The 17625-nt window shown below is 44.5% G+C and overlaps 1 protein-coding gene across 5 annotated transcripts in view; it reads left to right on the top strand.

Moving 5' to 3' along the window:
- The window catches only part of Unc-115a (Uncoordinated 115a), a 513253-nt gene that overhangs the window by 253038 nt on the left and 242590 nt on the right, over positions 1–17625 (top strand). For 4 of the 5 annotated variants that reach the window (XM_070531410.1, XM_070531407.1, XM_070531408.1 and 1 more), the window contains exon 9: positions 12271–12342. The exons of the other annotated variant lie outside the window; for it this stretch is intronic. In XM_070531410.1, the coding sequence (XP_070387511.1) occupies positions 12271–12342 (72 nt within the window). The remainder of the gene's footprint in view (positions 1–12270; positions 12343–17625) is intronic. 5 annotated transcript variants of the gene reach the window in all.

Raw genomic sequence — 17625 nt, 5'->3', positions numbered from 1 at the left:
CCTAATGCGAAATTTGAGCGCAGCTCTTCAGCTGTTTCAGCTATTCTGTATACTGAGGCAAATAATTCGAGCAAGACATTTATGTACAGTTACAACTTCTTATTCTTTACTTCAAGAAACATTCCACTCCCAGTTCTTGGTTGTCATGAAGGTAGCTTTGTGGTTGGAGAAATAGATGGATATATGCTAGACTTGCTGCACCAATGCCTGGTTCGGCGTATCGCACCTGTGGATTCTGGCGGCGGCGGCGCCGGGTCTCTGCTGGGGCAGCTCGTTTAGCAGCAGCAGCAGACGGACTTTCACCGGTTGCCTTGCTGATGGCTCAGAGAGAACTGGCTGAGAATAAACTATTTATATACGCAGACGAATTATATTATAACATAAACCGTCTGTGAGCCTCAGACCATCCGCCTAGTGCGGAAAATTTTGCACCAGCCACTGCAAATGGAGCGTAGCTTGACACAGCTGCCTCGTTTATCGGGAGGTTGCAGGAGGCAGCGCGTAGGCGCATAGAAACTTTGTGCGGCGAAGAGATGGCAGTGACTGACTGACGCCGCTGATGCTGCTAACGAGTCAACTAAAGGTGGCTTTGCCTTTCGGCTTGGGAAGCGTGCCCTGTGATCCTCTGATACCGAGCCGGCACTTCAGCAGCCGGAGAACACCGCGTGCTCTCACGCGGTTGCTGCCATGGAGGAGGGGAAGGACTACACGCAGTGGCGAACGGCGGTGGCTATGCTTTTCGGCTTCGGCAGCAGCTGCTACATCAAGATCGGCCGACATGGAGCCGGCACTCTGATTGCCGCTGCACATGAGTGGCATTGTAGGAGGAGCGAAGAGAGCAAAGCTCACGCCGTGCGTGAGAGATAGCGCCAGGAGTGCACACAGCTAGAGCAGTGTGCTGGCTCCCGGCTACGGAGCCGGTTATTGCGAGGCACGACGGCACCGTGCAGTACAGGAACTGGTGTCGAGAAGCTTTGCTCAAAAAAACGGTTCATTATACCCATTGCGAGGAAATTTTATTTTTGTTAAAACGAGGTTTTCAATACATGGGTATCTATTGGAATTTCAAGGATAATCATGATTGCTTCGTTATATCCGGCTTCATTATGGCGAGGTTTTACTGTATCCGTGTTCGATATATCGAGGTTGGACTGTATATCCATTTATATATAGGCCTGCCCCCAATTCTAAGCTGACCCCTGAAAGCCCGAAGCCAGAAAAAAAAAAAAAAACTTGCATTGAATGTAGGCCGTACAAAAAAGAGAGGACAGCGTTCACAAAATGAAAATCGCATTTAATGAATATGAGCATGCTGAACTCATTCTGTGTCATCGCTGTTGTGGTCTGATAAATGCTATCTTCATTGCGGTGCACGTGAAAAGCATCTCCCGTTGCCCCCTCCGACTGACGCTGTTCTCATTGATGCCGAAGTCCCGCCTGGCTTGAATGTTCGATGATGCCTCTGTGGCTATCAGAAATTTTGTTTGAAAGCAGCACTATAGTGGCATTGCCTGTCTGGTTTCATTACGATAATGCCATGCCACATGCTGATACGACACAAGCATACAGGCCAAAATGGAGATGTCGCTCACATACTTCAGTTGGCTACTGGCGCGGCGAGTAGTGGCTATGATACTGACTTGTTAAGGTGGTGCTAGTTATGCACCATATTTATCGGTTTCAATTAAAAACACCCATTTTTTAAAATCCTTGAATCTAAGCCGACCGTAGAGTTTGGTATATCAATACGTTAGAACCTTGTTCGTACATTTTGAAAAAAACCGCGAGAAAAAATGTGCTGAGAAAATGTACGATCCCAAGTAATTAAACAAATTTCAGACTCTACTATTGTTGACGTCTATGTAATGCGAAGCGTCGCGCTGGTCGCTGCGGCACGAGACGTCGATGCGTGTCGAGCTGGTTGCAGCGGAGCGAGACGCATTTTGTTGTATGCCTATTGCATGGTGTTTTAGGAGGGCAACAGGAAACTGAACTGAAATCGAGTTGGTGGGCAATGCAGGATGTTACTGAAGTGTAATGTGATGCCCACATCGCGCCATCTGCCGCAGGGAATGGTGGTGCATTTGGATTATTGTCTACTAAGAGCATACAGTAGGCTACCAATGGCACTATGTACCACACGCTGTAAAACAGATAGGTGCAAATGCTTATTACAATAGGCTTGTCGGCGATAGCTGTGAATGCGGCGTGTGACGACCTAGGCAGAGGTTTGCTGGTACTGGAATAAAACTGTGCATGCCGTCGTTTTCACGTGAGGCTGGTGTACGCCTCGCGCCTTTTCTAAAACGTATACCATCTCAGTCTGCAGCAGGGAATGGAAGCGGGTTTCGGTTATCACTTATTAAAAGCATGCGCCATGCTTCCGACGGCACCACATGCTCTGAAACAGATAGGCGAAGATGCTTATTGCAATAAGATTGGCGGTGATAGCTGTGAATGCCGTGTGCAACGACTCCGGAGAACATGTGCTGGTACTGAAGTGAGAAACTGAGTGTGTGCAGGCGTTTTCACGCAAAACAGGTGGGTGAGTAGTGTGGTGAAGCTGCCACAGCGAGCAGCTATATACTGTTCTCGATCACACATGCCTTGCGCATTTTCTTGTTTACGTGGAGTCTAGTGGTTGGGAAACGTATCATGCGATCGCACTTTAGCAATAGACTGAATGTTGGTGCCGAAAAATAATGTCTTCTGGGAACATATGAACCGGTAAAGAATGAGTGTAACGGTAGGCTCATTTTTTGTGTTCTGGATTTTGAACGTTGGTGCCGGGAAAAAATGCATAACGGGAACATATCAACAAGGTTCTTCTGTATTTGAAGAAAAAATTATCAGCCTAGATTAAAATATGGTCCTTGATGTATGCTCCAGTTACTGGCAGATCCTCATGCACGAAGCCCACAAGGAAAAAAACTGCCTCTGTCACACCTGATGGACATTACAAATTTGAAGTAATGCCTTTCAGCCGATGTCGATCTCCCGCAACATATGAGTGAGCCACTGACACTGTACTTCAAGGCCTAAAGTGGAAGACTTGTTTATGCTATCTGGATACGGTTATATTTTCGTCCAACCTCCATTAGCACTTGCAGTGCTTCGATGAAGTCCTGACATGCCTCTCAGCTGCTGGCCTTCAGCTGAATACAAAAAAGGGCCACTTCGTCAGCAAAACCGTTAAAGTACTCGGACACGTTGTCAGCAAGGAGGGTATTTGACCTAACCCTCAATGATATTACCACTGTCCTCTGCTTCCTCAGGCCTCAACAAGCCAAAAACTTTCGTACCTTCTTTGACCTAGCTTTGTGTTTCAGGCGCTTCATATGTAACTTTGCCAGGATATCAGTGCTGCTCCATCAACTCTTTCCTTCTGGAGCTCCCTACGTATGGTCGGATGAATGCCAAACTGCTTTTGATGTCCTCAAGCGTGCCCTCACATCCAAACCTGTGCTTTGTAATTTCGACTACACCACACCCACACGTCTACATACTGACGCCAGTGGCCACGCTAACGGCACTGTTCTTCTGCAACGCCAGAAAAATTCTGAAGAATGTGTCATTGCATACGCCAGTTGCATGCTAACAGATGCAGAGAAAAATTGTGATTACTGAACAAGAGTGTCTCGCTGTTGGCTTGGTCCATCCAAAAATTTTGGGCCTTGTCTGCACAGCCGACACTCTATAGTCGTTAGATTACCACGCCTTATGCTGGTTGGCGACACTGAAGAATTTATCGGGACATCTTGGTCTTTGGATACTATGTTTACAAGAATACTGATGTCACCTACAAGTCTGCAAAGAACCACCAGGTTGCCAATGCTCTCTCACTGCCCCTATCACAGTCTTCAAACGCTGCTTGCATACTACCTTCCATAAGTAAACCTTGGGATGCATCTTCTGCAGTTCCTTCGATTGCAACTCTTGACTGGCTCCCATCTAACCATCCTCATGCATTTGCATCTTGCCAACGTAGCGACGCCTACTGCCATTCCATTATGGGACATCTTCGTGAATCACCTTTCCCACCTAACGCTTAGCTCCGTCGGCTGTTGAACAACTTCAAAATCGAAAATTCTATGCTATACCGATACGGTGCTTCGTCACCGTTATATTCTTGTTCTCTGGTAACTTTTGGCCCAGATACTGGAGACCTTTCATTACGATCCCACAGCCGTTCACTTTGGTTACCATAAAACCAATGAGCGTATCCGTACCCGCTTCTCATGGCCTGGGCTTGTAACCAGTGTAGCGAAATACATGGCTTCCTGCTCCCATTGCCGACACCAAATGACTGACCTCGCCTCCGGCTAGACAGCTCCATCCTGTACATGTGCTGAAGCTCGATTTGCAGTCATTGGTATTGGAACCGACCTTTAGGTATCACTTCCCCTCCCCTTCAATATCGCCCCCTAAAAAGAAGACGCACCGAAGCAACTTTCCAGTTCTTTTTGAAACAAAACGAAGACACCTTCCGAAAGTACCATTTCCTTCAGAGTGAAGGTAATACAACTGTAAGGAAACTCGCCTTTCCTAGTAGGTAAATGCCTAAAAAACACGGTTGGGCCTGGCTACAAAGCCCCAAAGATGGCAAGCAGAGACCTCCTCCTCAAACTTGCAAAGAAAGAACAAATTGAAAAGCTCGCTGAACTCGCCAGTATCAGTGACAATAATGTGACATTTTCTACACATCGCTCGCTTAACACAAGCAGGGGAGTAATACCAGAAAAAATTGCCTGAGCCTTTGTGATGAAGAGCTCCTTGAAGAATTCCATGAGCAAAGTGTAATTAAGGTACCAAGAATAGCACTCCGGCAAAATGCCCAACAGATCCCCACGAAACACATGATACTCACATTTGGTATCAGTGCTGTGCCCAATTTACTTGATGCAGGATATGTGCAAATCAATGTCGAACCATTCATACCGAACCTAAGGTAGTGCTTCAAGTGCAGGAAGTTTGGGCATGCCTCAGTCATGTAGGGGCAATGAAACATGCATGAAGTGTAGTGCAAACGACCGTCCTGATAACTGCAATGCTCCTGCTCAATGTGTCACTTGCAAGGGAGACCATCCAGCCTGCTCACGGAGCAGCCCTTGCTGGAAGAGAGAAAAAGAAATAATTGCTATCACCATAAAGGAAACTGTCTCATTCTATGAAGCAAGGAAAAGGCTAGGGCACTTACCTCAAATAAGCTATGCCAGTCCGGCGTGGCAGGTGGCAAAGCCACACCAGTTTCAGGGGTCTGCAGGTCACACACGGTATTCCTGTAGCAACTCCATCCGCCTCCTTGGTGGCAACAGCAAGTTCTGCTCCATCATCGTCGAAGACTGGTCGGCAGAGCCTGCAGCCGAACCGAACTGCACAGCGCGCATCTCGATCGTCCAGCACCTTGGAGAAGGTGATGGAGGTCAACCCGAAAACCCCGGTGTCATCAACGCCAAAAGGCCTGCGCTCCCTGCATTGCTCCAAGGAGGACAAACTTGTAACTGCGCCAAAAAGGGACAGGTAACCTGAGCAGTTGCCACCGTTGATGAGAGTAGTCACCCTTTTAATACATGTCACCTATAATTTCTAAGCTCACAGACATAAGCATTTTAATTTCCATTAAAATGGCTTTCATTGTTCTTTGGAATTAGAGGTCTGATCCACAATGTAGGTGACATCAAAGGCATCATAAATTTAAGTTATAACCAGTAGCATTCTATTCTGCCTTCAAGAAATGAACTTAGGCGCCTAAAATAGATTTTCTTAAAAGATTTTACTGTCGTACAAAAGGACCACGAACACTACAGCAGTCTGTCAGGAGGAGTCTATTGTTGTGCAAGGCGGCGTAAATCTGGGCGGCATAAATCTGGGCAAATGGAGGTAGAAACAGGCCTCATTCTTTTCTAAACGTCCCTTGAGCAGCGCAATCTCCCCTATACAACAGTTGTGTGATGGCGATAACAGAACGTACAATGCTATAAAGGATGTGGAAGTTTATGCTTTATTGACATGGAAAAAGAATATTGTGCCAACTGTGCTCAAAAGTGAAGGGGAATGGCCCGAAGAAACTAGGCGCAAAAGAAAACTGAAGGGCGCAGTCTAGGAGGGAAGGGGCAACTCACTGCTGACCTCATCACCAGATTGAGCACCTGCTATGGTCATGCACTAAGTCGCATGAAGGGAATGTGGATGCAATGCAGTGTGCTGTGATGGCCACGTTCCATCACATTACATCCACTGACCAGTGCTCAGAGCTTGTGCCAAACTGGCGAGCAGTCATGGTGCCGGCACATGCAGCAAAAGCTAAAGGTGTGCTTGACCCGAAGCACAAGTACAGCTTGCCCAGAGATGTTGCAATGGCATTGTTGCCTTTTTACCAGTGCCTGTCTGACCGGAATCTGCTGCAGAGATGTCAAAGAGGGAAAACCCAAAACTCGAATGAAAATTTGCATTCGGTTATCTGGAGTTTTGTCTCCAAAGAGCAGCACTCTTCCCTTTTTGCAGTTCAAGCATCCGTTGCAGAATATGTGTTGCGCTTCAATGCGGGATACCAGCATGCTGCAGCATCAGTTCTATGAGAACTAAGCATGAATGTGACCAGCACTGGCTATAAGAGAGCAAGAGAGACGGACACACATCCTAGTGCCATCTTTAGCAAGAGGCACACAGCTTCGAAAGGACTCTGCAAAAGTGTCAAAGAAGCACAAGGACTCAATGCATCCTGATTATGCACCTGGGGCATTTTAAATGACTCTGGTGAGATTTGCACTACATTTCTGCTTATTAACAACCTATAAAACATTTTTCATTTTCTCAATATTTTGGTACTTTTGTAGTTTTGGAGGAATGATATTTCAGCTTCTAGTCACGCTATTACTATAATTATTTCTTTTCAGATTGGTAAACTAATTTAGAATAGGACTAAATTTAATATTATTATTAAAGGGAAATTTTAATCAAATAACTTGGATGTTTCAATGTCAAGCTGGGATGGGATTTCACTTGTGGAAGTTTGACATACCATAACTTTTGTTCAAATGGGCTTAGAACATCTATTTCTGTTTTGCTGCATACAGGCTTCACTCCAGATTATTGCGATATATGTTTATTTGTTCTGTAACTCTCACAGTTTAGAAGAAAAAAATTGCTCCTAGCAAGACACATGAAATGTTTGATATCTTAAAAACTATATAATGCGCTACAAAAACAATTGCACATTTCAAATTAACACATCAAAATACATAAGCTGTGAAATTTTCATAAATATCTGCACAGAAATAAGAAAATGTTTCTGAACCAGGGTCTCCTCTCAACGAGGTGTTACTGTATACCGTCCTCTTTAATGCATTCTTTATACGTTGATATCCAAGTTGCATGCATGCATCTTGCAACATAACTTGCAAACTGAAGATTCTAATCACTATAAATCAATTGACGGAAGGGCAAATAAAAACTGCTTCAGGTTCTCCCCTGAAAAAACTTGCATTGGTTTTCTCCACAAAAAAGGGCATTACAACTGGACTCTATCTTTAAAATACATGAAGCCGTACTGCCAGTCAAACAAAATAAAAAGTTTTTAGGAGTTTTATTCTATGAGAAGCTGAACTTCCTAGCCTAGATAAATAGTCTGAAGGTTAAGCAAGCAAGACACTTAACGTTCTTAATGTCCTGTGCTGGAAGCACTGGGGCTCTAACCGTAAATGCATTCTACGTATATATTGTTGCATAGTACGCAGTAAAATAGACTATGGTTATACAATTTATGACTCGGCCAGGCAGGCGTACCTGCAGCACATTGCCTATTCTCAGTTTGTACTCCGAGAGTAATAAGCTGTCCTCGGAACACAGAACACAATTCATGCTTACCCACGTTCTCAGTGTTCTATCATCGCCAGAGCACATTCGCAATAGCTTCACCCGCTGCAGTAGATGGCTAGACTGCAGACACTGCAGAAACCACATGCAATAAGACCTCTCATACTTCGATGCAAGGAAAAATGTTGTGAATACGTTGTCCCTAATGAAGTACTTTCTGTTGCTAACCACCCAGCTAGATAACCCCTTGGAGCGACTTTATACAGTTCCTTGAGTTTTTGTTAACACACTCGAAGAAGTGGGATACCCACATGAACGCATAACATAAGTTTCATGCAGTACAAGAAACATGCTACACTTACGCTAAATTTTACACCGACAGGTCAAAAATACAAAATTACGTGGGAAGCAGTGTCGTCGAAGGTACACTCGCCCACAAAATATTGTAGGGTGCGCGAGCGCGTGGTGAAACGACCCTCCTCCCCTTCTAGCAGTGCACCCCTGGTGTCGAGACAGACGCCTGCACGCATGCGCATCCCTCCGAGACTGCAAGCATGCATGTTTCCGTGCTTCCTCCTTACGCGCCGACGATATCCGAATGTAGCCGCGAGGTGCCCCTCTTGCGATATGCGCTGTGGCGGCTTCGTTGGGCAAAATTATGTGAAGCGTCTTTAGAAGTATGAGCTTGCACGCGCTGCTGCGGCCGCTTTTTGTCGAGTCGCAAGCGCTGACGCATAGGGCCCGGTGGTGAACGCAACAAATAATTTTTTTTCTGCGCTGCACCGTTTCGTGGCTAACCTTCGTTGTTTCTTTTTACAAATGGAGCGTTCTCCCGCAGAAGAGTGTGGCAGAAAACGTGCTCTATAGAAGGAGACGGGCAAGACAAAAATGAACTTTTGATTTCCATTGTATATAAACAAAGTTTTGCCCATCGAAGCCACCACAGCGCCAATCACAAGAGGGACACCTCGTGGCTACATTTGGATATTGCCGGCGCGCAAGGAGGAAGCACGGAAACATGCACGCTTGCAGTCTTGGAGGGATGCACATGCGTGCAGGTGTTGGTCTTGACACCAGGGGTGCGTGGCTAGAAGGGGAGGAGGGCCGTTTCACCACGCGCTCGTGCACCATGCAATATTTTGTGGTCAAGTGTACATGAGAATGTACTGTTAGGCTGCCACAGTTTGTCTCTGTTTTCACAGCTCAATGTTATACTCTGTGTATGGCAGTGGCAAAAAATTACAACAGGTAAACACACAAATACAAAGGTATTTAATTTGCAATCTGAGCACGAACCCTTCATACGCGATATTTTAAACATGTCACAAGTACTGTCAAGGCCAATCCATCCATTTCTGCTGGGTCCTGTTGCGAGTCGGGTGTCCGAGCAGTCATTATTTTTTCATGGCTGGTGAGGTGCCAAGTGCCGGGCGATAGTGACGTCCGGGGCTATGTCCAAGTAATCAGAAAAGGGTTTATTTATACAATTACATGGCCAAAGTTTACATCCACTAGCACAAGTTCTAGTATGAGCCAGAGTAAGAGCACACAAACGAGTCGTAGCTGATGTTCACAGCACTCAATCCCAGTTTTTATTCACTTCCTTTTCCCCTTTCCCTCGTTAAGGCACTGTTCTTCTCTGCCAAGCACAAACGTTGAACCGTTCGGAAAATCCTGCCCATGACTTCGTATCGTCCTGCCTGGCTCTGCCTCCAATCCTGCACATACGCTCCCTCGTATATGAGGCAACGACATGACAAGCTGGGAACACGATGTTGCAAGTCGTTCCCACAGATGTCCTAGGCCTTGTTCCCTTTGATCAATTAGTGATCCATTCATGATGGTCTGTTTGCCAGGGTGACACTCCGGTAGAGTGGCAGAGATTGCTTTCACTAAGGACAGCAGTTATGTTGCCTCGACGAGAGCGCCTTTGTTAGCATGTCACTGTCTACGTTGGGTCAACTCTCGTCCAGGCGGGCGCTCGTTTCGTTCATCAGCTTTGGTTATGCTGATTTAGTATAGTGCCTAAATGTCAATCGTAACAGTCCCAAGCCACGTTGGGATTCCAGGAAATGAAAAGGTGAATGAGCGTACAGCTAAAAGAAAAAAAGTCAGACTATTTTGAAAATAAAGGTACCAGTTAGTGACGGGCTTCAAGCTATTCGCAAAGTGCTGACTTTCATATGGCAAAGTGAATTGAATTTGAGAGAAAACAACAAACTGCAACTTGCTAAATCTTATGTAGCTGAATGGAAAACATGTTACCATCAAGAATGCTTCATTGAAGTAATTTTGTGCTGACTTCGAGTAGCTGAAAACCAACACATGATAACAACCAATGACAACCAACATGCAATAACTGCCAGGAACTGTTACCAGTGATGCACATTCTAATCGCATGTCCACATATCAAAACAAAGCAGAAAATGTTTCCACAAATTATGCAAATTACGCATACGTCTACGCCCCACTTTGATTTTGGCAGATAAACCATTTTGTGCCCCTTACAGAAGTCCTCAACATTCTTGAAGAGACCAGTATTATAAATAGGCCTTAGAGCAACACAGCTTTTGCAGCCTCTACCATAATTTTTTCAGCACCTTGTGTCTGGCACAGCGTGGCTTAAGTCGCTGTTGTGCCACTAAAACCAATTTAACTACCGCATTTACTCAAATTTAAGCCAGCCCCAATTCTAAGCCAACTCCCGAAAATCCAAAGCAAAAAAAAAAAAAGAAAAACTGCCTAACGAAAACGAGGACAGCGTGATAAAATGTTCCAAAAGCCAGGGGAACTCGTACTTAAACGTGTTGGAATACTTCAAATAGGGTGTATTTCTCATTTGTTGGCATTTATGTAGTGACGATGTCACCCGCATAGGTGGCGAAACATTTGTTTTTGTTATTTTATTGTTAAGTAAAGCCAGTGAAAACAACACGTTGAAGTGTCGAGGACAGCGTTCACAAAATGAAAAAACAGCATTTATTGAATATGAACATGCCGAGCTCATTCTTCGTCATCATGGCTGCTAGCCTAGACCTATCTTTCTTATCGCTGTCATTTCTTCGTTGTGGCACATGCAGAAAGGATCACCCATTGCCCCCTGCAACAATGCATGTTTTTCTCATTGAGGTCGAAGTCCCGTTTGGCTGGAACTGCAACTACCACAACTTTTAATTTGGAAGCAGCGCTATAGTGACATCGCTTGCTTGGTGCCATTATGATAATGCCACGCCTTGCGCCGATATGAAACGGATCAAAATGGTGACATGCTCATGTACTCGGTTGCTCTGTGTACTCAGAATTGTCGTGTCCTTCAGTTGGCTACTGGTGCAGCGAATAGCGGTTGCGATACTGACATTTCTTGGTGGTAGCTGTGCACTGTAATTATAAATTTCAATTAAAGACTGGCGTGTTTTTTAAAATCCTGGAAGCTAAGCCGACCCTAGAGTTTGCTTTATGATTATTTGAAAAAAACTTGTTTTTTTGTTTCAAATAATCATAAAGAAACTCTAGGGGTTTCTCTAGAGAAACCTAGGGAAAAAGGTGTATTGTGAATGGCCCTCTCACTACAGTCAGATCCTAATGTTAAACAAACACTTGTCTGCTCGTTCCATTCATATGCTTGCATGTTCTTATTATTCAACTGCTTTCAAGTTTTACGTAAATGCATGAGGAGGCGAGGGCCTGGAAGAAGCGCCCCGCCTGTGCATGAGCATGCTTTCTCCTGCATCAGCCAAAGGAGGCTGATGCAGCCTGGCTTTGCAAAAGAAAAACATTTGTGCAAAAACCATCTGTGATAATTGTCAGTGTAAGTGAATGCTACTCCATTTTTTACAACTTTGGAGCCCTGTCCATGTGGTGGCTGCAGCATATAATAAATTGATATGTGCATGTGGCAACTTGTATATCAGGAAAAGTGTATTAACCAGAGATGAAGAGTTTCGGGGAGTTGCTAGTGCGCTGCCAAGACTTCTTCGATGCTGTAGTTGCATGAAGAGAGAAAAGTAGGTGTGATCCATATCACAAGCCACCCTTCCATTAATTGTGTAATGTATTCAAATAATGAAAGGTTTCCGCCCCGAGGAGAGGCGGGGTAAATGAGGAGACCAGTTCAGATATTGTCTGCCATTTTGGAGTCTCTTATAAAAACAAGTGACCACTACAATAAGAGGTGTGCCATCTCTCGGGGGTGACCGGGTAGGTCATGATGTTTTTTAGTTAGGCTATGCTTGCGTCTTTGGAGCTGTGATGGTGACATAATACTCTGGCTGTACAAGGTATGCATTCATCTGATCCCTTTCTTACCTTGTGTCTTGTCGCGCAGTTTGAAAAAGCAATTAGAAGCCTAGAAGGCATGGATTGATGCTTGGAAGCCCATGGGTTGTGCAAGTGTGTTGTAGAGCCTGATGGTGTTGTACCCTTTGTTGGTGCATGGACCTCCTCCTTGCTTGTTAGACTGTTGGCACGCATCCTCCCAGCCCGAAGAGCTTCCGTTCTGCCAGCCCACTCGACTCTTTGAAAAACCAGGTCTGTTGCCAATGTGTCCTTTGTGTCTTTACTCAGCTGGCTTTGTCTCCCGGAACAGATGGGACACATTCTGTATTGCATGGTCACAGTTTCTGCAATGAGATTTGGCATGTTTCAGGAGACAAAGTCACTGGGTAGCAGCATTGTCTTGTTTCTGCGTGTCATGGGAACCTCTTGAAATACTATGGCTTAATACTATTTATTATGTGTACTAGCTTTAATATGGTTTGCGGTGTGCAGTTTAATTGCTGCCGTGTTTCTTAACCCTTTGACGGTCACATTTTTATTGCAGATTTAACTTATATAGAATGACTGACTTATTTCAAAAAACCACTAGCAAATAGCTTTTGAGGTGACATTAAAGTGGCAATTTTTTTTATGTGTGCAGTGCCATATACAGGGCTTCTTGTTGAATACATGGTTAAACTATCATAAATAATTTTACAAAGGTAATAAAATTCACACCAACTAGGGCCAATATTTTGTAACATGCCATCTCATTTTCCATATTTATCGTGTGTCATGTCAAGGTTCTCATCGTGACAAAGATGGCAGTGCGGTGCTCTCTGATCCACGCCCGAACTGAAAACCAGAATGGCAAATGTTATGTATTGTTGTAAATGTTATGTATGGTCCTGGGCCATAGCAAAAGCAAGGCAAGCTATGCGAGTGCCCGCAAGAAAATTCAATGGCGTGCACCAGTGATAAATATAAAGCGAGTCAAAAACTTGAAGTAATCATATTTTTGATCTCTAATGACATACAATCAGTTTTTCATGCGTCTTGCAAAAAGAGATCCACGCCTGTAAACAAAGTACTAATTGCAAGCTGTGTGTGTGTGGGGGGGGGGGGGTGCGCGCGCGCGGGAAAGCCATGTGGGCTAGCATTTCATGTTAAAATAAGAAGATAGAAATGAGTTTTCTCAATGCCCATAACTTGAAATCTAAGTGTGCAAACGTAGGCATGAGCATGCAGAGAGAATAGTCTCGAACTATGTCATGTTGGCAGCCACCGCACACCAAAGTGAAAGAAGCAGCAGTACACTAAAAAGGAAGGTTGCAGCAGGTGCTGTTTCGTTCCAGAAAGGCACATTTCTCTAAGCATTCTGTGACTGCTTGGGGACTGGGACTTGCTTCTACTTGGCAGTGACCCTCATAGGGTTAAACTATACAACTGCTACTTGCATATTTGATTGTGGGTGCAAACCTACAAGAGCACACATCTCTTGCATATATGTCTTTTACAAATCCAGCTAGTTCAGGAATAAATAATTCTGGAGCGCTGCTACCCTAGTGTAATCATCACATGGTTGTTAGAATTATAACCCTCGTAGGACTTGTTTGATGTGTTAGGTGTAACGCTTGGGCGAGCCGAGATGGCTGATAGCTTCATGTGTGCATTTCGTCTATTTTTTTCGCCATATATGACTGCCCAGGGTAGATTTTTTTTTTATTGCAGATTGAAATTCTTCAGAGGGGCCTATTTCGAAAAAAATTTACCGTAATTTTTCTAAGGTGACCGTAAAGTGACAAAAAGATATTTTGCTTTGGTATATATGTACTCTTTATTCATGAATAACAACAATAAAGAAAGGAAATAAACTTGTAAGAATTAAAAAAATTGATGCATTGTTATGCACATAGTTCAGAGGCTTAGAAAAATGCACACACGAGAATATTTCGGAAGTCTCAAATGTTCCTGCTCTTACAATAATACAGTCAAATCTCGATATAACAAATCACGAAAGACTGCCAAAAATCGTTCGTTATATTGAAATATCGTTGTGATGAAAAGCTTGCGGTTATAAGCCAGTGGACAAACCTAGGAATGAAAATGATGTACCTTGGCAGTAGACGCGTGTACAGACAAGCATACTCTCAAATAATGTTTAACTCACTTCAAAGCTGCTTTATTTGAAGAAACCAGTGATTTTCTTCTGGCACGCTCAGCACACATGACCGATTAGGCATGAGTCTACATTTTCTACTTTGCGCAATACCTCATAGGGTACATCATTGCACCGAGCTATGAAAGTGCGGACTTTGTTTACGTGCTCTAAAACATCAATGTTTGACACAATCTCGTCTTCTGTGTTCGGTGACCCACAGTCGTTTTCCTTCGGGTCGTCATCGTCACTGGAGATGTCGCTGTGCACAATCCCGCGTAGAGAAATGAACGTTTATTCCCTATATGACGGCATATATGTAGTGTGCTGACATATTAAGTCATGCACAGATTATGCAGGAGCGTGTGACATCACATTGACTCAGCTCTGCTACATCTTCCCTTTATGGAAAAACAGAGTTCAACGTCGCTCGAATAGAGGGTACCGGCAGGGCTGGCGTTGCTGCCTTGTGCTTCGGCGTAGCTCTTGGGCGGGCTCTGTGCATGGGGCTTCTTGAGGGGCGGCACTGGTTTCAGGTTGCAGACCCAACAGTCGTAGGTGCTCTCGAGTGCATTGAATTTCACTGCCGTCTTCAGTTTTGACAATCGCTGACCAAGGTTTGTTAGCTGGCCTGAGAAAGACCACTAGAGACTAGGTCCGCTTTATTGTATCATACACAGTGACCTGCTGGCCTGGTGGCAAGTACCTGCTGCCAAGGTTGTAGCAGGTCGTTTGGTGTTAGCGTATCTCCCGAAGACGACTGTGGACCAAGTGACTGGTTGGTACTGGGGCAAGAGTCTGGGTTTGACGTCCCATAAGCCTCTCTACAGGGGACTGTAGCACATCATCGGGCGGAGTATTGCGGCATTCAAGCAAAGCCATTTGGAATACGGACCTTTTAAAGGAGCATGTTTTTCGAAGTTTCTTGTCTTCCTGTACCCCTCTTTCTGTCATGACGTTAGAACTTGGATGGTGGGAGCTTGACGTGACGTGGGTGATACCTAAGGTGCTCAGAAACTCCTTAAACTTCCTGCTGATAAAGGGTGGTATCTGAACCTGGCAATGTTTAACGCTAGAACGTTATCAATGAGGCGAGTCTAGCAGTGCAATTGGAGGAATTAGAGGGACGTAAATGGGACATAATAGGACTCAGTGAAGTTATGAGGACGAAAGAAGCATATGCAGTGCTAAAAAGTGGGTACGTCCTGTGCTGCTACTGGGGTTTAGCGGAGAGACGAGAACTAGGAGTCGGATTCCTGATTAATAAGGATATAGCTGGTAACATACAGGAATTCTATAGCATTAATGAGAGGGTGGCAGGTCTTGTTGTGAAACCTAATAAGAGGTACAAAATGATGGTTGTACAGGTCTACGCCCCTACATCCAGTCATGATGACCAGGAAGTCGAAAGCTTCTATGAAGACGTGGAATCGGCGATGAGTAAAGTCAAAACAAAATACACTATACTGATAGTGACTTCAATGTCAGGGTAGGCAAGAAGCAGGCTGGAGACAAGCCAGTGGGGAATGTGGCATAGGATCTAGGAATAGCAGGGGAGAGTTATTAGAAGAGTTTGCAGAATAATATGCGGATAATGACTACTCTCTCCCGCAAGCGGAATAGCCGAAAGTGGACGTGAAGGAACCGGAATGGCGAGACTAAAAAGGAAAAGACTTTATACTCTGCGCTAACCCTGGCATCATACAAGATGTGGACGTGCTCGGCAAGGTGCGCTGCAGTGACCATAGGATGGTAAGAACTCGAATTAGCCTAGACTTGAGGAGGGAACGGAAGAAACTAGTACATAAGAAGCCGATCAATGAGTTAGCGGTAAGAGGGAAAGTAGAGGAATTCCGGATCAAGCTACAGAACGGGTATTCGGCTTCAACTCACGAAGAGCACCATAGTGTTGAAACAATGAACGGCAATCTCATGGGCATCATTAAGGAGTGCGCAATAGAAGTTAGCGGTAACCCTGTTAGGCAGGATACCAGTAAGCTATTGCAGGAGACGAAAGATCTGATCAAGAAACGCCAATGTATGAAAGCCTCTAACTCTACAGCTAGAATAGAACTGGCAGAACTTTCGAAGTTAATCAACAAGCGTAAGACAGCTGACATAAGGAAGTATAACATTGATAGAATTGAACATGCTCTCAGGAACGGAGGAAGCCTAAAAGCAGTGAAGAAGAAACTAGGAATTGGCAAGAATCAGATGTATGCGTTAAGAGACAAAGCCGGCAATATCGTTACTAATATGGATGAGATAGTTCAAGTGGCTCAGGAGTTCTATAGAGATTTATACAGTACCAGTGGCACCCAAGACGATAATGGAAGAGAAAATAGTCTAGAGGAATCTGAAATCCCACAGGTAATGCCTGAAGTAAGGAAAGCCTTGCGAGATATGCAAAGGGGGAAGGCAGCTGGGGAGGATCGGGTAACAGCAGATTTGTTGAAGGATGGTGGGCAGATTGGTCTAGAGAAACTGGCCACCCTGTATGCGCAATGCCTCATGACCTCGAGCGTACCAGAATCTTGGAAGAACGCTAACGTAATCCTAATCCATAAGAAAGGGGATGCCAAAGACTTGAAAAATTATAGACCGATCAGCTTACCGTTTGTTTCCTACAAACTATTTACTAAGGTAATCTCAAATAAAATCGGGAACACCTTAGACTTCTGCCAAGCAAAGAACCAGGCAGGATTCCATAAAGGCTACTCAACAATAGACCATATTCACACTATCAATCAGGTGATAGAGAAATGTGTGGAATGTAACCAACCCTTATATATAGCTTTCATTGATTACGAGAAAGTGTTTGATTCTGTTGAAACCTCAGCAGGCATGGAGGCATTACGGAATCAGGGTGTAGACGAGCCGTATGTAAAAATACTGAAAGATATCTATTGCGGCTCCACAGCCACCGTAGTCCTCCATGAAGAAAGTAAAAGAATCCCGATAAAGAAAGGCGTCAGGCAGGGAGATACGATCTCTCCAATGCTATTCACAGCGTGCTTACAGGAGGTATTCAGAGACTTTGATTGGGAAGAATTGGGGATAAGAGTTAATGGAGAATATCTTAATAACTTGCAATTCGCTGATGATATTGCCTTGCTTAGTAACTCAGGGGACCAATTGCAATGCATGCTCACTGACCTGGAGAGGTAAAACAGAAAAGTGGGTCTAAAAATTAATCTGCAGAAAACTAAAGTAATGTTTAACAGTCTCGGAAGAGAACCGAAATCGAACAGAACGATAGCTAGCGAGGCACTGTAAGTGGTAAGGGAATACATCTACTTAGGGCAGGTAGTGACGGCGGATCCGGATCATGAGACTGAAATAATCAGAAGAATAAGAATGGGCTGGGGTGCGTTTGGCAGACATTCTCAAATTATGAA

This window comes from Dermacentor albipictus, chromosome 1 (assembly GCF_038994185.2).
Source record: "Dermacentor albipictus isolate Rhodes 1998 colony chromosome 1, USDA_Dalb.pri_finalv2, whole genome shotgun sequence".
In the NCBI taxonomy this organism is placed as follows: Eukaryota; Metazoa; Arthropoda; class Arachnida; order Ixodida; family Ixodidae; genus Dermacentor; species Dermacentor albipictus.
Note: the sequence above shows the minus strand (reverse complement) of the source record. Positions and strands in the feature narration are given on the sequence as shown.